A 23,811-nucleotide genomic window follows, 5' to 3' on the forward strand; every position below is an offset into this window, starting at 1 on the left:
ACGTTTTAGCTCACACCTGAGAACCAGCACATTGTCCTCAACTCCTTCTCTTCACCTTGTGGGAAGACATCAGGCCTTGCACCAGTTAGCATTAACATGCTAAAGGCTTCTGACAGCTGATTTCACATATAAATAATGCAGCCGTGGTTACATTAAGGATCTCCAGACAAACACAGCAGCAAACTTAGTAAAAAATATCACTGAAGATATACCAGTTTGGTGTCCACGACCAACAAATGAACCATGCAGAGTAATGATCCATTCCAAACCCAAAAATGACAACAAAGAGATGAAAAAATTAAAAGAAATGGGCAAGGAATACAGAGCTGCTGTAACAGGCAGTCACAACCTGGCAGCGCCAAATAACAGTATATTGCTGATAACCAAAATATTTTTATGTAAATCAACAAGTGTGTGCAAGCTCTTAAATCAAAATATTATCTTCAATGTTAAAATATAATTATTGTTGTTATCCATGAATTCTAAAATTTACTGTTTACAACAATGCAGAAAAATAGCAAGACATCAATATTTTATGATTGTCAACTTACACTTGTTTGCTTTCATTACTAAACAGAAAGAAAATGTTTTTAGGATTAATTTCACACTTCTCAGAGAATTTCAGTGTGCTGGCGTACTGGGTATAATCATACACTCGATAAAATCATACACTGGACATAAAAAAAGTCAAATTCAGTTTGAAATTCCCACACCTGTTCAAATTAATGAAGCACAGATACTTGACTAAGATAGAAAGAGTCCAAATCATCATGCTTTATGATGCAGAACGGTTTTCTCCTCATTGTACCACAGGTGGTCTGATAAATTTGTTCAGCACTGTATGCACCCTCTGCTTTTATTGGTTGAAGACCTACACCTGTGTTGTTCCTCTGTTGATAAGTCTTGATTGCTAACATCTGCAGGCACAAGTTTGGCTGTACACTTCTTATCAGAAGAATCAAAAGCTAGGGTTGTGATAACATTTGTCGACTAATTTAAGATGTGGAGCCAACAGAGCAGTTTTACTGTGCATCGCTCACACTGGGTTTTTCTGATTGTAGCTTTGGTGCAGAGTGACAAACAGCATGATACAATATTTTGTATCACACTTGTGACAAGAACACTGACCCCAATTGCCCCGTCCACACAAGTTCAAAGAGCTAGCTTAAAGAAAGGAACTGGTGTTTTATCATTCTACTACTGATAAACAGACTTTTATTTCTTAATTAACAGAAAGCTAAAAGGGGTAATTGTTTTCTGATACACAATTGAGGCCTGGTGTTCAGGATCAATAACACAAGTTTTACTGTTTCTTGTTCTACCAGCATTGGACTTAAGAAAATGTGATTTTTAAACAATTCTGATAATATGATGAATGCACAGTGCTATGAGTTGACCCTACAAAGAATGAATGAAGAATAAAATCAGGCTCATCCATGCAGAAATGACTTTAAGGTTGTTTGATGACAGATAATCACAGTGGCTCAGTCAATCACAGTTTGCATGGCATGGAGAAACTTTATGTGGCCAACAGTCAATCCATTGTGTCAAACACATGACAGTTTTTTTGTTTTTTTTTTGATGGGCTTTGAAAGACAACACAACCAAAGAAAACTCAAGAGCATTAGAGCTGTTGCTCTTTGTGTTGGCTTGTTAATTCTTTACATCAGTGTTGTTGTAGCGTATGTGCTACACAGAACACTTCAAAAGAGAAAGAGTCTTTACTTAATGACATCATGTGTTTTAGTTACATAATACATGCAATGAGGTGCTGTTCTGAAGTGTCTTTTAGGCCTGCACAAACTGTATGTGTTTAGCTTAAAGAGTAAAAGTCACCTCAGAACACACATCCAGCAGTTGTTTTTACACACAGTTCAACTTCTGCACTGCCACCTGTCCTTTTCTGACCACTCCCTCAGCCAACACACACTCACACCTGTCTCTTTCAATGGCAGCATGTGTTTGCTGTGCAAGCACAACAGTCTGCCACCACAGCCTTCCTTTTTGTCAGGTTTGACCCTGTAGCTATCACCCAACACAGCTCAATAAATAACCACAAGTGTGGACATTTAAGTATTCCACTGATGACCTTTATTGGAAAAAAGATGCCGAGCACGTTTTTATTTATGACCAGTTGAGTTCTACAGAAACAAATTTCCAAGATTTGTCCTTCATGGCCTTGCCTTGACTCTCAATCTGATACTACAAGATTATAAAAGACAGAAAGTAGTACTGCTGAACTCATGAAGTCCAGAGGCTTGATCTACCCTTACGAAAGAAAAATATATTTACCAATATATTTTTTGAAATGTATTGTAATATATTATTGATATATTATGATATACATGGAATAATATACTGAGGGCACATATGCAATATATTATATATTGCAATATATTAATATATTCATGAAATATATTGCAATATATTGCAAAATATACAAATGATTGCCGCTTTCCATATATTGCAATATATTGGAAAATATAAATACTAAATCTCATATATGGGAATATATTACCTAATATATGACATGATATTTTCCAATATGCTACAATATATTTTTCTTTCGTAAGGGTATGTTCGTATTGTTTAACCACTGTCCGTCCTACAGTAGATGAAGTGTCGCTGACCTCTTCCTGAAGGCACATAACGATATGCTTATATATATGTGTATATCATACACCAATAGCAAGGGAAGTTTCATTTCCAACTAGAAAGTGCCCTCTTCCGTTGGCCGAGGACCCTAATTAGAATTTCAAACATTCTTATTGCCTCAGGGTCTGGAGATAGAGAAAAATTAAAAGAAGTCACTATTAAGACAGATTCCAAATTAAAAGCTGCATGCCGAGGCCTCAAAATCAAATCAGCTGTTTCTATCAGAGATAAGAAATAGCCTATGAATGCAACACCTTAGTTTCTTGAAAGTGTACGTACATAAAAGGCATTAGGTATGAAAGATGTGGCAATATGCTTTGAGGATTAGCGGCAGGCTTATAAAGCAAAACTACAGCAGAGCAATATGCCTCTTGGATTAGTTGGCTAAGGCTTAACATACATAAAACATGATGGACACTGCAGGAGGGGAACCAGCCACCACGCCAATCATGTCACGGCGATTTGTTCCAAACACTGTGAGGCATGCACGTGCACACACACCCACAAAGCTTTCAAAATGGAAAGCTTTCTTCCCCTTGCTGTAGCTTCAAAAGCAGAACGTCCTTGGCTCGGGTGCTATGTCACTCTGTCCAATACACTATCTAATCATGTTCAACTCACACATGGGAAATGAAACATAGTTCCTCTCTTCAATTTTCAAAAACAGACAGTATGCACACTGGGAGTCAAAGTGAAGGGTGGACGGACTAAAACAACAAATAGAGATGAAGATTTGATTCGATCAGTTCATATCCCAGACACGCAGGGTTGAGCTGCCTCCTCTCTTCCTCCTCTTTGTAACATCTCTCCTTTCCTCCCCCAGCTCCCTGTGCTGACACTATATGGCTGTATTATTGATTCTAGCAGGATTCACAGCTCCCCTGCTCCAGCTCATCTTCTATCCCAAAGAGACATTTAGACAGTCTGATAGAATGAGGTGTATGTTACACGGGAGCTTGTCAGAAACAATGGAATCTACACATTAAACATATTTCCTGGCCATGTGTGTGGATATGTGAACAATACAGAGATAAACTCATAAAATCTGTAGATATTTCAAGAAATGGTTTTCATCAACATGTTGATCCATCTTGTCTGCTTCACTCTGTTGAGAATTCAAGCAGGACATAATGCACCATGGGTAATTATGATGCAGACATACACAAGCACAACAATTATGATCTGTGAATCCTGCTCTATTGTTTGAGCTACACACAGGCTGAATACAAGTCTGATGATAAAAGAGACGATACGCTGCTGATCTGCTGCTGATCTGGTAAAAAGTGTCAGAGGAAAGGTTATAAGGCTGCCGTGTTTCTGCCTCACAGGAGCCCTGTTTGTTGAACCAGGCCTCCCCAAAATACACACACACACACATACACGCACACACACCCATTAATACAACTCCTCCCTGTCTTTCCACCAAGCCCAAGCACAAGTTCCGCTACAGTCACAGCTTAAACAGGGGGCTAATTGTACTACTACCACTGCGGGTGTGTGTGTGTGTGTGTGTGTGTGTGTGTGTGTGTGTGTGTGTGAGAGAGAGAGAGATGATGTGTGTATAAATCCTGCCTGAACCCTGAAAGCCTGATTCACACCCATTCTGCAGACATGGAGTGTTACCATAGAAACGAGAAGATGGGTTTATTTTCCCCATGCAAGTGAGTCTGACACACATAGTACAGCACATGTTCAAACACACACATACACACATGCACACGCACACACATAAGCCCTCTCCTGGGTATGGCACTGCAGACTTCTCTCCTGCTGAAAAAAACTGCAGAGATTATGAACTTGAAAAGGTTATTACCACCAACAATAGGAAGGAGCATGCTTCCTCTTCCTCTCACATCTTAGACAAATACACATTCACACACACACACTGAAACCACTTAACACCAGATCTCAATACATCCCCATGAATTGAATCAATGCAGAGAAAGCTTCCCCTGCTGTTCAACGCTGTAATAGACGCATGAGAACACAAAAGGGGTTTGCGCAGTGCAGTTCATGGAGCAAAGCAGCGTTACTCCAGTAGCTCATTTGATGGATAACGAAAGGCTTTTATTTCCTCTCTCCCTTCTTTTCCCAGAGCTGCTACCGGTACTTTTATCAGGAAAAAGGAGGATGTTTTGAAGGAGCAGCCAGACAGAGTTCAAACAACATTCTAAAAGGGCGTGTTGCTGGACATTGTAGGGTTTTTATTGTGCAAAAAAAGACAAAAAAGGATATCATCTCAACAACAATAAATCTACTCCTCAACATTATTTGAGTGATGAGTGAACCGTTCTGTAAATTTTGACTTTACTTTGTTTTCCAAAAAGCCCATCAGAGCGGCAAAAGGGCTTTTACTTAAAGGGGACATATCATGCTTGTTTCTCCTTTTCACTAAGCCAGACTAGGATGCCTGTAAAGCATTTCTGCCCTCAGTACAAGTCATTTAGTTCCTTCAGTTCCCCACAATAGCGTTCTCAATATCCTCATTTTAGGCAATTCTGAAGATCTTGTTGAAACGCTCCGTTTCGAGAATGACCTCCAGTAACCTTGCAACGTCACAGCCCTTTGTGCTCTGATTGGTCAGTTCTATCAGAGGGGCAGGTAGAGCCAGGGGGAGGTTTTTGCAGCATGGCAGTATTTACAAAATCACCACATTGAATGGAGCAGACCGAGCGAGTTTGCTGTTTGCCAAAACTTCACCGTGAGGCATTGATAGCACTAATAAAATGGCAGAGTGTAGGATACGTCCTTTTGTATTGGACCCCGAGTCAGACCCAGATGGTTCTGCAGCTCAGGAGGAAGAAAATCCACCTGGACACAGATCATCTCAGTCAAACCGGTACTGTAACATGTATAGTTTATACATGGAAATATAGGCAGACTTCACCAATAAACTATTTCTATAACAGGGCTCCATCCTGCTCCTTCACTTTTCTCTGTCTGTTTTATCCATCATGCTGAAAGTGTAGTCTAAAGATCGCCTCTACCGTCAGTTTGTCACTATGTTATTACCGCAAAATTATTGTGGTCCAGGTTCTCAGTGCACGTCAGAACAAGCATGCAAATATCACAGTCTCACAAGTATTCGACGTCTGCTAAAACTACAGTGTTTTGACTGCTAATTCACCATGTAAAGTCAAGCTGCTCAGCAGAGCAGAGTCCCTGCATCCAGCACTCAGTCAGTCGGCTCTTGGTGGGCGTATCCCTCGGTGGTGGTTGTGTGACTAACTGATATCACAGAGGAGGAGCTGCTTTATCAGATTACTCCAATAAAAAGAAAGGATCCTCGTGTCGTCATGAAGGTCGAAATCTCGAAGCCAAATGTCAATGACCTATTTTCAGAGGCATCAAATCTCGTTCTAGGATATCAGAAAAAATACAATTTCTCATTTTTTGAAAATTCAGGGGGTGAAAGGTCTTGTTTTCAACTTTATTATTTTAAATGTAAGTATTAAATCAGGGATCAGCATGGTATGTCCCCTTTAACAGAACAGTAGATTAAAGAAATAAAAGCCAATTCTTATTGTTCTACGAATCATCACATAACTTGTAGTAGCTCTTCTGATTAATTAGACTTGCCCTGACAAAGAAAACGCAACTGTTGCATTTGGCTCAACAACTCATCCAAAAAGAACAGCAGTTGGGGTCTACTGTCGGCCATATGGACAGATCATCTCTTTACATGAGAAGGAGGAGAGAACGCACCATTAGAAGCTGGTTTCTTTTGTTCTCTGGTGTTATCTATCAGCTAGAGTGCTTTTTACAACAGAGCCCTGAGGCTGAACGAGTGGCCAGCTTGATCCATGCTGCTCATTTCAAAAGCTGGAGGCAGGTGGGGCTGAGAAGCCTAAGCACCCTAAACCAGACCCAATGATAGCCCCAGGGCTCTTTTTCAAAGTGATTGGAAAATTTTACGCAATGATTCGTTTTACTTTTAATGCACTTTTTGTCACAGAAGAAACGCTCTTTTTAAGACCCTGTTCATTGCAAAACTTCCCATTACTTCAGGTACAAAGCCCAAGTGATTAGATCAGAGTGAATATGTCCACGTGCAGCAACCTGGATTTTGTTTTTTTCCACATTACCACCACAGACGTATGACCACTGAGTAAGTATAGAATCAAAACAAAAAACACATGTGATGCCTTCTTCAACCAACATGCTTCAGTTCAGGGTTTAAAAAGAAAACAAGAAGTCAGCTTCCAGCTTCCTCTTTAACACAGCTGCCTAAAAATGACTCCCTTTTAACGTATGGGAACCTACACAACATTAGCACTGCCTGGAATTCCTCTTCTGATGGACTCTCTCTCAATCGTGAGTACACCTTCAAACCAAAGTGAAACACATGCCCAAAAAATGTCCTGCTGTGTCATTTTGGTAAACCAATGTTCAGTTTCCACTTGATGCTGTTATTATATGAAGCTCTTGGCATGTGGCTCTGCATGGCAAAGGGAACACCCTCTGACATGAAGTTTTGTGAGTTGAAATACAGTGAGGATGTCTATGTGGTAAAATGTCAGAGAATAAGAGATGTTTACAGACAAAGGGTAACCAGAAAGCGTGGTGGCAATAAACGACGGTAGATATCTCTTATGAGAATACTTCCCCTACTTTTTGTGTGATCAGAACAAGAGTGAGTATGTCTGTAAATTATTAACCAAAACAGAGACAGGAATGTAAAATATATTTAGTATTTTGATATATTTGTCATGTATGTTTCACTGATTTTCTTTATTGTCAGGTTTTCAGTATTTGGGACATTAGTTACAACCAAACAAACATATCTTATGGCTTAAACCTGAAATATCAACTAGATTCACCACATTAAATTTTCTTTTGTCAAACTGAGCTGAGAATTAGGGGACTGTCTTCTACCCATGTCATTGTTACCAGCTAGCTAGCTAGCTGCAATCAACAGGATATTCAGATATGAATGTGTAACATGTGAGTCTGCATGACAACACACATTTAGCCTGCAGCTAGAAGCACATGCCCTAATAAACAGATTTGCTCATGACTGATGCAGAAAGAAGTAAAAAGACAAAGAGTCGACGGGGAATTCCACATTTCCACAACAAAGATAAAGAGGAAAATGTTTGTATACTTCAACTAAGTTCTACTTCCAGGCAAGAGAAAAAAAACTGCCTTGAGGCAAAATCTGGACATCAGGACAGAAAATTCCAAAAATCCAAAACAAATACAACAATCTGTTGTACTTTATGTCGCAGCATTCTGTTCCTATTTATGTATGTATGTGGGTTAGGGTGATAGTGTGTGTGTGTGTGATTATGGTTCAGTCAGGCCAAGTAACAGTAGCCTTATGAGGAAAATAATCTGTCTCTTGTTCAAAAAAGCAGACCATAGTTGAATTCCCTTCTCCCTCGCTGCAAAAACTGAAATCTTATCAAGTGTTTTTGTCTTATTTTCAGTAGAAAATTCCTTTGTAGGCTCAGTATGAGCCAAATTCACCTCATCAGATCAGAAAAATGTCTTGTTTAAAGTTATTTAAGGACAAAAATTAGGTCTGAATTGCTCGTAACCAGTAAAAAAAATCTGCCAATGGAACAAGAGAAATGTTACTTGTATTAAGACATTGTTCTAGTCTCAAGGAAATTTTCAAGCATTTTTTTTTCTTGTTCCATTGGCAGATTTTTTTTACTGATTACAAGCGATTCAAACCTCATTTTTGTACTCTGATAACTTGAAACAAGACTTTTTTCTGGATTGATAAGTTGAAAGTGGCTCATATCAAGTATAATAAGACCATTTTTACTTAAAAAAAGACAAAAACACTTGATAAGATTTCAGTTTTTTGCAGTGCTCCCCTTTTTTAACACTGACCCTGGAAAAGTATTTGCAGAAATATGACTATAGCACACAATAATTTAAAGTAGAAATAATGGCTTTTTAAACGCTTACCAATTAAACAAATTAGCCCCTTCAGCCTGGCAGCAAAGCTCAGCTGATGAGACAGCTCTGTCATCTTAAATGCTGAACTGTATTTTTATTTAGGTGTGATGCTGTCAGAGACATCGACTGTGACCATGTCACAACTGTTCAAAATTTCATGCCTGGAATTCATGTTCCAATATTGTATATCTCTCTCTTTCTGAATGCAGCATGCATGAAACGAGCACAGATAGACCTGATAACCCTGCTTTAGCCTCATTTTTATCTGAGCTCAGCTTTTAGGCCAGGCCCCGTATGAATGGGGTCCTCTGTTAGCTTATAAACATTCAAAACAGAACCTCCTGCCTTCACACCACACCCCAAACCCCAAACCAAAGCAGAGGCAAAGAGAGGACAGTCCTGCCTTTATTTCCAAAGCAACACATTTGGAAGCGGAAAAGTTTTATTTGACGGCAGAGTAGTGCAAAACATTTTTTTGTAGTAAAACAAGCAAACATCAGAGGGCATCCAGTGGTGCATATAACAACATTACTCAGAATTATTCAAAATGAATGGTGAGGAATGCTTTCCCAGACCAGTTTTCATTAACCAGAGATTCACAAGCTTGAGAAAAACCTGGCCAGGGCTCCATGTTCCACTTTCCTGAAGTATGCCAAACCAAGGACACTATATTAAAAAGAGGCCCAGCACATATTTGGACAGTTGGAGAGAGAAATGTAACCCTCAGTGGACTGAAGGCTGACCAAGCAACTGAAGGAGTTAATACCTCACTCAGAAAACAGAAAAGTGAAAAACTACTACCACTGGAACATACTCTGACGGTACAGAAATATTACCTCATCATGTCTGCCTATAAAAAATATACAAGATTCATTATTCTGAACAAGCACGCATGTTCTTCCAGCTGTTTAACCTTGATCTATTCTGCAGATTCTAAAGTCTGAAGCTTGTCTAGACGTTGACCTCCTCCTACACAATCTACTGCACCAAGACAATAAGAGACTTTGAACACACATACACACTTAATGTTGGCTCAGCCCAAGAGAGCTTATGCTATAAAATGAAAACCATTATTATCGAATTTCTCTTGCATCGACTCACGTTTCACAGTTTCTACACTAATTAAATCTTCACACTCTTCCCATGAGGAGAACGACACACACGCAGAGGAGAGCAGAGCAAGGCAGAGCAGTGGGAGAGCAGTGACTGGAAGGGATGGAGGGGGGGAGAACGGTCTTCAACTGTTGGCCCCTGATGGATCAAAAAGGTTAATGAATTAGCCATCTCTCAACACCAGAAGAGTCTTTGTCAAGTCAGCAAGAACAGCTGCCTCTGTTAGCCAGGACACCCTCGAAAAAGAAAGAGAGTTTTTCTTATGGTTAAAAAAAGGTTAAATAAATTAAATAAGGGTTTAATGAAAAACAATATATGTGGCTTTCTCCTCTCATGCAGACATGACAAAGTAACAAGTATTGATATGATCCTCTCACCAAGACAGCGGTTTCTAACCATTTCTTATCACGAGCTACAGGGTAAATTTAATTCAAAGAGTCTCAAGGGAGATCAATGTATTGAATGACAGGAAGTGACCGACCATATAAGACTTTCACTCACATCAAATCCTGTCTCAAAGTGCTGAGTAGTACAGTATATTGAAAACCTGTTAAGTGCATTAGCTTACAGCCTGAAACTGTTTTGTCTTTATCCACACAGCTCTAAAATATGAAACCTGTAAGCAATAAAAGAACCACAGCAAATGGAGACCATTGCAAAACACAATAAAACATTTTTCTTCAAAAATAGACATCCATTAACTGGTCTGTGGTATGCATGCCAGGCTAGTAGCTGGCTGTATATATCTTTAATGAAATGTCCCTGAAGGACACCACAAGCCTGGGCATAAAGGCATTCTTTCACTCATCTGTGAGTAGAAACAAACAAGAAGATGATAGTGAACAAAAGCCAATTACTTTGCCTAAAAAGTGTCAATAAAGTCAGTAGATTTAGCAGCACAATCAGATTTAAGTTGTACTATTTCAGTGATACAAGAAACAAAAGTGTCTGAACCAATCAAGTGTTGTCTTTTTGTCATTATCAACAAACCCTAGAATGAAGTATCAGTGCATATGAAAACCAAAATCATACTGATCAGGTAGCAACTTTAGCTTAGTGAGTGGCAGTCAGTGGCAAGTTAAGTCCCAAAAAGGCCATCAAGAGGGCAGCCAAACACACAGCTCAGACAGCCAGGAAATATGTGGGATTGTGCCATGAAGTGGTCTCTGTGAGGCAGAGCCTGAGGACACAATTGTCTGAACAATGGTATGACCAGGAGGTCGACAGAGTGAGTCAGGAACAAACCAAAGTTGGAGGAAGCGCCATAGACCGGCAAAAGTTCTGTCCACTTAAAGCTAACAACTTACATTAGCCAAGGGTGTCTCTGATCTCTACCCTACAAATAATAACAATAAAGACTGCCATTGAAAAAAGGTTGATTCTGTGGCTCAAGTGTTAATTAGATAAGATAAACTATATCTTATCTTATCTTATTACTACTCAAGCCACAGAGTCAATCTTAACTTCATTACAGTACATTTTCACTGCATACTAAAATATTCTGAGCAGAAGCAGTCTACAGTCTAACTAAAAGTAAACAGGAAATCATGCCTCGATTAGTAAACATTTAACAGTTAACCATGAAATAATCATTTCAGTCACAAAAAACACAGAAATTTGATTGTGTTCCTTGAACCCAAAAGGAAGGTTGAACTGGAGAAACAAACAGACCCCAGAATGGTTAAAATGCACAACCCAGCCACCAAGAGGCCCCTAGTTAATGCCCTTAGCTCTTTCATCTCATCATCCATCGACTTAGCTGGTCACTACTTAACCTCAGTGGTCACTGACCTAACAACTCTGAAACAGATCATTCTACTCACCGTTTGAGGAAGCCTTACTGAGCTTTTGTGGGCTTATAATATCAAAGTCTTCGCAAGAGGCTGACTGTTTAAATATGACCCTGGAGGGATTAACAGGATGTTAAAACCAGGGCAAACCAGCTCTAACAAAGCAATTAGCCAATCAGTGGAGCACTTTGCTTGACTTCGAGGACAAATTTGATGAAACTAAAGATGTACAAACACCAGGTTTATTAAACATCTAAAAACAAAAAGAAAAACACCTTAAATCTAATCAGTTGTAAGCCCCACAAAAAGCCATGTCTAAATTTTAAAACAATTATTTTCTGAGTTGTAAACTGTGTTTTAATCTGCACCTCTCAATTCAATTACCGCATCTTGCACATGAAAGCTGTTGTTTATGTGTACTGCATAGACACCACAGTGGTGGGCTATCAGTCTGTTTACACCCACATGAAGCTAATTGCATAGTTAGAGGGAAACCTCACTAGAATCTATCATACTCATTTGTTCATAACTTACTTATTCTTATAAGTTTAAAGAATGTAATCGCTAAAACCACTACCCAAGAAGACTTTCAATATTTTTTAGCTGGCCTTGTGTTCCATTGTAAGTATTTTCAACAATTTCTGCATTGAGTAGACAAAAATATTCAAGAACACCTCTGGTATTTACAGAGATTTCTTGGAAATTGAAAAAGAAATATTTGATTTTGTTAAATATCTGTACACTTGTGGATGTAGCTAATTAAAATAGGCTTTGAAATTGACTTGTTTTCCATTTCATTCAGTATCAAAATAACACCAAACTACATGATAAAAAGGAAGGTCCTGCAAACAGCCATGCAGAGCCACAGTCCCTGAGGATTTGGGTCAAAGCACTAAATCTGAAGTGTGGGAAATCTTTGTCTCTGTCTGTACGACTGCTTGGCCCTGATAACATTCCTTAACTGACTTCATTGTCGCAACAGCATGCTAGGTCACGCTCTATTCCTTCCCGTTATCATAAACCCAGCTGAGACGCTGTTGAAGCAATGTAGTGAATCATATTCTCTCGACACTCTTTCAATTTGCCGTGTCTGAGTTTCACAACTGGCATGGCTTTTAATGCTGCTGACAAATCAAATGTGAAATGAAGCAACACCTTATAAAAGAATAAAAAAGAAAAAGAACAGTTACATTTTCCAAAGTAACTATATTTACATGTACATCACCTGGGTATAGGGCATTCATTACTCACAACACACATTTATCTGCTCAGGACTAAAGCTTCCAAATCTTTCTCATAGCCATTAAAGCACTGTAGTAAACTGCTTTGCTTAGGCTGGTTCACCGAGGACAACATTCTTTAATTAAAGCTAATATGTCAGTAGCAACAAGCAATTGATATGCAAGCAAAGGACAGAATGAGGAATGATTTATGTGATTAAAATGTAAAGTACTGGCTGTGCTTGCGTTTCTTATTCCCCATGTGACCGGATACTTACAGAGCCCTCTCTGACATCTGGCTGTGGGTCACAATACCACATCACAGTAAGCCAGACACTTACACATCTGCAGATACATCTCAGTTTATTCTGCCAAGTCTTTATGTGGCATGTGCTTGTGTAGACTCATTCCACTCTTTGTAAGGCTGGGAGAGACCAGTTTGCATGACTGCAGCGTAAACAAGCACAGGAACAGAACGTACCTCTGTACTGAGCATTGGATGAACAACATACAAGTAATTTATCATGATTTTGACCTAGATCTGTAGATCCACTTTTACTTTCATAAGATAAGCTTCCTTATACCGCTGAGCAAACTTATCTGGTGGTGTGCATCTCAGGAAAAAGTAATAACTTGTTATAAGAAAGAAAGAACTCCCACCTGATAGTAGTCTTTAATCTGCCTGATGAGAATAGAGAGGTTCTGTATGCGTAGCGTTGGGTCATTGTTCACTTTCTTGTTGGTCCTTTGTACTGTAGCTTTAGGATTTCTGTGGGAAACAAAATGACAGATTGTTACTTTATCATATTTGCAGCAAAGACAAATGTCAGAATAATCAAAATGATTGTTAATCAGCTAATATGCCCTGGTTGTATGCGTGTTTAAGTTGACACCATGTTGTGAGAATGGGTGTGTGTCTGGCTAAAAACATTAGCAGCATAGTGACAAGTGGCCCCTGTTGAAATAGGGTCATGTCATGCCCATGTTAAAGAAAACAGACAAACTGGTAGCAAAATGTGATGAAATAGAAATTAACTTTTTACACTTTCTTTAAGCATTTCGTTCATTCAGGAGCGTTTCATAACAACGCCAGTGGTCATAGACAGTTAACACTTCTCTGAACATAGATATAAAGTACAGAATTTCAGTAACTCCAACTTTCCATTTCATCTTTCTCAGCTAAAGACAGGTATCTTCATAGTGCTTCTGTAAAGGAGACAGTGTGTTTATCTGGCTGTGTTGCCGATCTATAGAAACCTGCGCTACAACTGATATAATCACGGGTGTCAACATGTTTTAGTGAGGCTCGTAGACATTCCACAAACTCACACAGCACCACCTCCTCAGTCACTGTTATCTAGAGAAGCACCATTTACATATCTAGGGAGATTGCTTTTACAACACCAGACCTCATTTCATCTCAAACCAGTTTCAGATCAAACATGATGACAAAGTAAGTGATGGAACTAATTGGTGCAAAAACAGGCTTCCTTGCAAGTTGAGTCTCTGTGTCTTCTTGGAATGCCTGACATCCCAAATATCTGCCAGGCACACTGTTAGAACTCTTCAGCAATCCAAGTATTTATCAGTGTTTCACTTTTCCCACGGTAACGGTATTAACTGCTACCTCTGACAGCACAAGTGATAACAGTTTTTTGAAATTGCAGTTTTCAATGAGGAGTCAAAACTTAAATAGAATGATTTCACGCAAGATATCAGCCTTACTGTGATATCTGCTGATCCCCTGAGGGGAATTCCAGTTTTTACACTTCCCACTTCATAAAAATGGCAACAAAGAAATGACTCTTGAGCTTTCATTTTGTTTCAGTGAGGAAAAATGACAGCACTTTGAGAAAATGGACATCAGGGCCATGCTTTGTTGGCTTCAAATGTGTACAAAGTAGGTGGATTTGGCATTAACATTAAATGAATCACTCGGAATTTAATTCTTGTGTTTTAATACAAAATGAAGATGAACATCTTTTGACGTTAATGGTCCCACAGGAAAAACATTTCTTTAGCAGCCTCAGTTTAAGCTAACCTTGCAGCAGACCTTAATGCAAAATCTTATAAATTTAAACTTGTTGAGGAAAATAAAAAGTCAGTGATGTTTTGACAGAAATCTAATAGTTAGACATAGGCCTGTCACGATAATCAATAAATCGATTAATCGAACGATAAATAAAAACGTCCTCGGTATGTTTTCCAGCCTAAAACTGACACGTGCATGCATGTTTGTTTTCCTCCTCTCTTTCAACCAGAAAGGCTGAATGAGAAGATGGCTCACTACGTCTATCTTTCCTAACATCGGGGTGCATAGGTTCTATAGTGGACTGAGCAGATTTATAGCTAATATGAGTGATGGCACGAAAGATACAGTTCTTAAGCCGCCTGCCACAGTCCCAGTGTGGGAAGATTTTGTTTTTTTATCAGAATGAACAAAGTGTGAGCTCATGAACACCAACAAGCTGATATGTTGCATTTGTTTGAAAATAGTGGAGACGAAGAAGAAGAAGAGAAGGTGCAGCGGAGCCTTGTTCTTTGACAATCCGCTCTTACTGAGGCTTTTGATCGGCAAAGTAAATAGAAATAAAAGCGCCAAATGGTGGGCGCTCAAAGACAGCTACATTGCCAAAGAAATGCAGCCCTTCAATACGGTTGAAAGCCAGAAATGTTAAAAATGTTTGACAGACTGTACGGATTGCCTGGGAAAAAGTACATGTTACAAACAATTCAGGAACTACATAAACTCCCTTTTATTTAGGCTATAGTTTTTATTGATATTTTTTTGGAGTTTCATTTTTTCTTTAGAGACAGGGTCTATGTTTTATTGTTTTTGATTAGTATCAATTATTTTCATTGAAATGTATTTTTTTCTAAAAGAGAGTCCATTTCATTTTCATTATATTTTTTTCTCTTTCTTTTTTTGTTAAATTTATCATATTTTTTGTTCAATTTATTTTATTTAAAAGATCCTGACCTTTTAATTACAGTTAAATACTCTTAAGAAATTTAAGTTTCTTGCTTTTGATAAGGTGTACTCACTTTATTATCCCATTTATCATAATTACATCAATGAAAAAATGGAAAAAAAAATCAAAATAATATTGACAATAATATCGTTTATTGGCAATAATATTTTGGAAAATTATGGTCTAGCAAAATTTGTTCTCGTGACAGGCCTAGACAGACAAAATTACATGTTCATCATCACGTCATCAACATCACGTCTGTCTGTCTATAACACACAGTCACTACATGTATTCAAAGCATTATTACAAGCATCAGAAAACACAAAAGCATCAAACCTGCTTTGGCCTACAGCAGAAAGCATATTTTCACAGCGTCATCCTCCCCTGTATCCCACAAGAGCAAAATAGTAAAATTTCACCCACCCCCTTCCAAAACACACCACTCATGTCATTAATTTATGATACCATGGCCTTGGGATTGTCTGGGAAAACAACACTAGTCATCTACTCAAGACTTTTAAAGCCTTACATCAATCGTCTCTGTTTTCATAATCTGCACCTCAGACTTCAAAGCATCTTCAGAGCATGACCTATATATGAGGGTCAACATGCCATGAGTATGGGGGAGGAGGAGAGTCCTGGCCCCCTTATGAATGTATGCATGCATGCATGTAGTGTGTCGTGCATGTGAAATCATGCATGTGTCTGCATCTGCGCTCTTGATGGCACGGCCCCGTCTGTATCTGCATCAGCCAACAGCTAAATAAAGCTTTGTCCTGAAATATCATCAAGACAGTAAACAGTGGAGGTTTATGTTTGTTGTTGGTCTTGATCTGTTTGAGAGAGGAGTTCAAAGATGAGGGATGCTTTACAGAATGGAATGCTTTTTCCAGAGGGACTTCTGTTTGACTGGAATCTGTATAATCACTAAACCACACTGCTGCAAAGAATAACATTCATACAAAACCAATCCAGAGGAAGATGTTTTTACACCAGAGTACAAATGTCAGAAGATAACAGTTTACATCTGCAGGTTTTTAAAAAAAATCTTAATTAACTAACTCATTTTTTTCTTAATAAACTTTAAAAAAGGAAGCACATTGTTTAGTCAAAAAGAAAGACAAGCGCATGTCTCTGCATTAACCTGATGCAGAGTTGATGTGTTAATTCGTCTTTTATCAGCCTCCACCCTGCCACACACACACACTCGCACAATGAAGCTAATCAGGAGGACAGAGGATTCTTTTAAATCGGGCTCTAAATGAAAAGTCATGTGACATTCCCGTTTACCCCCCTCCACACACATTCAGCCTCTTTTGAGGTCCATAGTAGGGGGGCTATTTAACCCGTTAATTAAAAAGCATAGAGAAGGCTGTAATCCTGTCAGGGCGAGGTCGTGATTCGGTGAATGAGGGGCGTGTGTGTGTGTGTGTGTGAACAAGTGGGGATAGAGGGAGGCTGAAATAGAGAAAAACAGTGAAGAAAGGGTTCATCCCATTCACACATTCCATCACCGCCAGAGTAAGCCAAGAACATGGCGGCAAAAACAGCATGACCGCAGCAACACGGTACAATCCACCCCTAGTTTCTTTGGCTCTGTCTCCGATTCCCCCAGACGAGCACGCGACAGGCTGACTCCTCCTGTGCATCAGCAGGCGAGTAAATACAGCGGCTTAAAGCGGCATCGGGGGTCAAAAATCCTACGCATTGACTCCCTCCCTGTTCCTGCTGATATGGTAAACTTAAGACTTTAAACAAATAGATTAGAGAAACACAGGCAGAAAGCCATGAAGGCAGACAGCTAGTGAGCAAGCTAGCCAGACGGTCAGTCAATAAGCCGGTCCATTGGTGCTGTCGATAGCCACTGCAGCATCGTGTGGTGCCTGGGGCTATTGGGCTTTCTCCTCCCTTCTCCTGGCTTTGATTGGCTGGGTAACTTGGGGAGTAGTGTTAACCTATATATGACAGGCTACATTACAGTCAGCATGGGCAGCCAGGCAGGCACATGCTCACACAGACAAAGTAGGCTGAAATACACATACACACAAACACACCAAAAAGCAGGCTACATTTGACCACGTGTTGGGCACAGAGCTTAGGAGCTGAACTCTCCAACCACAGCAGGGGAGTGTTTGTGTGTGCCGATGTTTGTGAGACACAGGAGGACAAACAGCTAACAGTAATACAAATCTGAGGGATGAGCACTTATTAGCAGCCTTGGAAAGGTTCACAGTTCAGTTGGGGATAAGTTTGTGGGTCAGTGTCTGAAACATTCTGATTATCAACCACAGCAGCTCCCACATGAGGAGTCATCAGCTCCCAACAAACCGGAACATGTCCACAGTCCAGATTGTCCCAACGCCATAACATCAGACTATAAGCGCATTCTGATATCCTCCTCGTTAAAAACTAAGATTGAATAAAATCCACATGCCTTCTTGTGAATTCTCCTGTCAGCTAACAGATCAATAAGAGATCAAATTTTGAAAAGGAAGTACTAAATCTAAACAAATCAAAACTACCAAACAAGAGTGCCAACACGATAGGTTGTTTGAGAAGGGGAATGAGACATTTTGCTTCATAAATTATCAGATTTACTCAGCAGAGCCTTAATACAAGCCAGACAACTTGTCTAAATGTTTGCCTGACAGTTGCAATACTTGGAGTGCTGCCTTGATCTTGTTAAAATGAAATCTTGTTATACTGGATTACATTTTATTACACTGACCGCATTTCTAAATGGTAGCTTGTTAGTATCAAGTACTCAACAAATACTTTGTTTGAAGCACACTGAATACACAGAATTAACAGGTGGCTGAAGTTAATGTGTCATCCCTGACCCCCCATTCATGTAACTCACTACCGATCTTCTCAATGTGACCTTATCATAAAAACAATCATAAGGCCTGTCATGATAATCAATAAATCAATTAACTGAACGATAAATAAAAACGTCCTCAGTAAGTTTGCCAGCCTCGATAAACTGACACGTGCATGCATGTTTGTTTTCCTCCTCTCTTTCGACCAAAGAGGCTGAATGAGAAGATGGCTCACTACGTCTATCTTTCCTAACATTGGGGAGCATAGGTCCCACAGCGGATTTAGCCGATTTATAGCGGAGTGAGCATCTGTCAAAAACGTGATCTTTGGCATCTTTTGCAACGGGGCTGCTTGTGCATACACACAGAGAGAGCTGAAGCAAGCGTCCTGAGGTGTAAGGGTGAAACAAACGCTAATATGAGTGATGACACAAAAGATACGGTTCTTAAGCCACCTGCCACAGTCCCAGTGTGGGAATATTTTGCTTTTTATCAGAATGAACAAAGTGTGAGCTCATGAACACCAACGAGCTGATATGTCGCATTTGTTTGAAAATAGTGGCGACGAAGAAGAAGAAGGGGAGGTGCAGCGGAGCCTTGTTCTTTGACAATCCCCTCTTACTGAGGCTTTTGGTCTGCAAAGTAAATAGAAATAAAAGCGCCAAATGGTGGGCGCTCAAAGATAGCTACATTGCCAAAGAAATGCAGCCCTTCAATACGGTTGAAAGCCAGAAATGTTAAAAATGTTTGACAGACAGTACGGATTGACTGGGAAAAAGTACATGTTACAAACAATTCAGGAACTACATAAACTCCCTTTTATTTAGGCTACAGTTTTTATTGTTGTTGGGGTTTTTTTGGAGTTTCATTTTTTCTTTAGAGACAGGGTCTATGTTTTATTGTTTTTGATTAGTATTGATTATTTTCATTGACATGTATTTTTTTCTAAAAGAGAGTCCATTTCATTTTCATTGTATTTTTTTTCTCTTGTTTGTTAAATTTATTCTATTTCTGTTTAATTTATTTTATTTAAAAGATCCTGACCTTTTAATTACAGTTAAATACTCTTAAGAAATCAAAGTTTCTTGCTTTTGATATGGTGTATTCACTTTATTATCCCATTTATCATAATTACATCAATGAAAAAATGAAAAAAAAAATAATAATATTGACAATAATATCGTTTATCTGCAATAATATTTTGGAAAATTATCGTCTAGCAAATTTTGTTATCATGACAGGCCTAACAATCACAAACCCTAAACCTCAACATTACGGCAAAATATTCAAAGCCTTCCCAGTCACAAGGTCTACATCCTCATTTCTTAACTTCCAACCTTCTCCTACCATGGGAACCATAGAATACAAGCAACCCAGTAAAAACCAAACCACTGATATTTGGATCCCATCACCCTCTTTCCTTGTCTTGGTGTTTCATGGACTTGTTTACCTCTTGTCTTTTTTTCACAGGGCCTCTTCCCATTCCTCTCCCTGTATCCATAGGGATCACAGTTAAACTTGACTGGACTAACAGACCAGAACACACTGTTACTGTCCATGTCTCTGAAATGCTTGACAAACAATGGCAAACAGAGTAAATCAAACACTTTTTCTTTAGCTCGACAATGTAGCTGCTGTTAATGAAACTCAACGATTTCTGCAAATGTGTCAAAGCAGAAGTCTTTAAAGGAGAGGAGAGTGCATACCCCGAGCCAAAAAACAGCCTGTACCTTAAAACAGATGGAGGAAGTTTTGGTTTACATTAGAACAGAATCAGCAGCAGCAAAGTGACAGAAAATCAGATGGGGTCAGAGGAGACAGATTTGATAAAGTTTAATCTAATATTAAGTTGGAGGAGTGTCAATATAAGCACCTGTTCACAACAAAACCTCAGTCTCAAAAAAAGTCTGTTTCTCTGAAATTTACAAGTCAACACTATTCAAGAGTTAATATCATTCTGCTCCTTACTGAAATGCTGTTGGATAAATTATTAGAGCATTTGAAAAACAAAAAGGCAACGCCAGTTTTTTCAAGCTGTGATTTCCTTTTATTTGTTAGAAGTACAAAATCAAGACAAAGCTACAAACGTCTGCCTGTGGGATTTTCACTGCCTCATATTAACACAGCCTTGTTAAAAGTTTGTCCTCTCAAGGTCACAGCTGCTGTTTCCTGTCTGACTCGATACACATCCTCCTGTGAGACAGACCCAGAGAGCGTGACATGGCACAAAGATGGATATGAGAGGTGTCAGAATAATTCTACACTTTGGTGCTGGAAGGGTGGGGGACCCCACAGTCCATGCAGAACTAAACAGACTGACATCCCAGCAAACAGCTCTGCCCATCTCCTTTCTCTGGTGCAGCTGGAATTTCAACTATGTCGGCTGTAACGAGCCCAAGAGAGCCAACAAAGGCTTCAACATGCTCCTTAAAGAAAACAGAGGAGGGCAAGAGGAGGTGAGGCATAGACAAGGAGGAGGGCACAGATATGAAGATTAAAAAAAGATTCAAGATGAAGGAGGAAAGGAGAGGTGAAAGTACCCGGTGCAGAAGCAATAGAGAAAGTGATGAGACAGAGGGCTGACAAACAGAGGATTTGGTAAGGTGATCTGCGCAGCACATGATACATGTTTTACTGGTTACCTTCGCCCAAGAGGTTATGTTTTTGGGAGAGTTTGTCTGTTTGTGAACAACATAACTCAAAAACTAACAAACAGATCTTGGTGAAATTTTCAAGGATTTTTTTTTTAACGGGATAAGGAAGAAATGATTCCATTTTGGAGGTGATACGGATCACTGTCTGGATCCAGGATTTTTTTAAGGATCCTTTATCATTGTGAGATAGGGCTGTTTTCACCACATGTGTAAATAACTCCATGATAGATGGCCGAATTGCTTTGCAAAAGAATACAAGACAAGGTTGATAAAATTTCTGACAGATGTAAAAGTACAATCTAGATCCTGGTAATATTCTGGATACTAAGATCTGGAATATGAAATATGTACTGGGTCCTCATGATTTTCACAGGGTATATGCTGAAATCCTGAGGTTAAATTCAATACCTTTTTAAGGCTTTTTTAAAAACCTTTCAAAAAGTTTTAAGACCCTACCGTGACTTTGAGCTGCTGTTAGCAACCGATTTTTGACAGTTGTAGTTTGCATTTGAACATAAATTAGATAAGCTGAGAAGGAATAAAGCTTGAAAGAATAAATGAAACCAAAGGCAGGTTCATTGACATTCCCATTCCCACAACAAGTAGCAGTTATTTAAGGCCAACTTGCAGGGAAAAAAAACAAGAATTATTTCATCGTTGTCAAAATTTAGGACATGTGCTTGAGATTATGTTATTTGCTTTCCATCAGCACTACTTATGGACCGCTACTAAACTACTGTACGAACTTAGTTTGTTGTCACATTAGCCTACGGATATGTTGGGCTGCTCGTGCTCCATACGGCCCATGCCTCACAATATTACAACTTTGCTTGTTGTAACGTCTCAAACAACAGCGATACCTAGCTGTATTGAAAAATACCTTATCTCATCGCGTTGTATCCAGTAAAAAGCTGATTTGAACAAAGAAAATTTGTTTCAAAGCAACTGAGATCAGGAGAAGTTTCTCAGCAGGCCTGAGAAACTCTTATGATCTAGAGTGAATTTTATTTTGAGATGCCTAAGCTTTTTCTAGATCCTCACGCTAGTCTGTGATGAGTGTGAGGAGCATAATGATTAAGACCTTGAAAACACTTTTGAACCAGATGGACTATTTCCGTGGCAGTTTTGTGGAACTGTCTGTTTGGGGTGTCAGGTTAGTTTGTGATAGACGCAAGGAGGAATATAGATATTCATGGATACTTTTGGAGTCAAAGCTTGAACACCAATAAAATTTAATACCTCATAACATCAGGATTAATACTTTTTAATACTTTTTAAGGGCCTTAATTTTCCCACAACTGATTTATCAACTTTTAATACTTTTAAAGACCCCGCAGACACCCTGTTTCATCACTGTCAGGTAACAAATTATTGTACAAACCTGCAACTAACACCAAATCATGGCAGACAGTCTGCTGAAAGGGAGTAGAACATTAAAGTAGGACTAAAGTGTTGCATGACAATCCCTATATGCTTGTTGGAGGTCTGCGCTCTTTGAGTGCTTTAGACATGTTTGTGTTTACTGATACTTCAAACATTAAATTCTCTCTTCTTCTTTTTTTCATCAAAACGGCTTCCCCCTCCATGATACTCAAGCTTCTCATACACCCAGGAGTCCTACATTCAAAATAAAAGAGAAAAAGCTAAAGATAACTTCAAAATGAAATCCTGGAGAAGAGCTGACTAACATGTTTCTTTGATTGTGGCCTAATTTAGATTCTCTCTGTAAAAAATACACAGCCAGATGGTTGTCTCACCCCAGAATACTAAACTGCAGCAACAGACTTGTAAAAAGAGCAGAAACATAAAACAATCAGAATCTAACTGTTAGTTTCTGTGTTTCAATGTGCGGACTATGTCCAGAGATTAACCTAACACTCTCCGTTTACCTTTGCCCCTCGTCACTAAAACTCTCCTGTGAGGTGATTGGTTGAATCCTGAGAGTGTTTGTGAATACGTGGTGTGTCAACAAGCCAATTCTGGCATGAAAGGAAGTGATGACAGGTGTAGTGAGGGCCATATCCTGTATGTGAGCCTACACTGTGGATAAGCTGTGCTGTGGCCTTGAGAATAGCTTTCAGATGTTGTACATTATTTATAGATCCATATCCTCTCACTTTAAGTTGAACTGCTTACTGATGGACAAACACCCATGCCTGCACGTTTTTTGCAGGTGATGCTGGGGGTTACCTTTCTCTGTCCTCCAGTGCCAGTGTGTCCACTGAGATAGTTTTACAGACATTATGGATCTGTTTGAAAACTCAGACCATGAGAAACATTACCTACACAACAGCATTGGGATACACTTTGATCATCTGAGTAGTTTTTGACTGAGTTTCAGGGTTAAAACTGAGTCAATAAAGCATGTAGAGCTAAAAAGAGGAAGCTTAATGATGCTAAAAGTTTACATCTGCCACATAATTCTGCCCCATTGGCCAGGTGAAGACAGGCCAACCAGCCAGCATGGGTCGGCTGATTTGGCTACGAAACAGAGAATCTGACTGGACGCTTGTCACACAGACAAAAACTTAATTGGCTCCCTCTTGCTGAGCGGGAAAACTAATTGGTTTGACAGTGCGGAGGAGGGCAATCTAATTGGCTGGGTAATGTCAGTCACAACCGGGCAAAGGGGGGAAGGGACTTGGTGCCATCTGGGTGTCAGCAAACCGTTGGATAAT

The 23,811-nt window shown here is 39.3% G+C and overlaps 1 protein-coding gene across 7 annotated transcripts in view; it reads right to left on the bottom strand.

The window, feature by feature from the left end:
• Positions 1–23,811, bottom strand: part of ccdc88ab (coiled-coil domain containing 88Ab) — a 69,252-nt gene that overhangs the window by 42,056 nt on the left and 3,385 nt on the right. For all 7 annotated transcript variants that reach the window (XM_074676440.1, XM_074676439.1, XM_074676438.1 and 4 more), the window contains exon 3: positions 13,349–13,457. In XM_074676440.1, coding sequence (XP_074532541.1) covers positions 13,349–13,457 — 109 coding nt within the window. The remainder of the gene's footprint in view (positions 1–13,348; positions 13,458–23,811) is intronic.

The sequence above is a fragment of the Halichoeres trimaculatus genome, unplaced genomic scaffold (assembly GCF_033239565.1).
Source record: "Halichoeres trimaculatus isolate MK-OKI-2021-1 unplaced genomic scaffold, fHalTri1.1 fHalTri1_scaffold_8, whole genome shotgun sequence".
Classification (NCBI taxonomy): domain Eukaryota; kingdom Metazoa; phylum Chordata; class Actinopteri; order Labriformes; family Labridae; genus Halichoeres; species Halichoeres trimaculatus.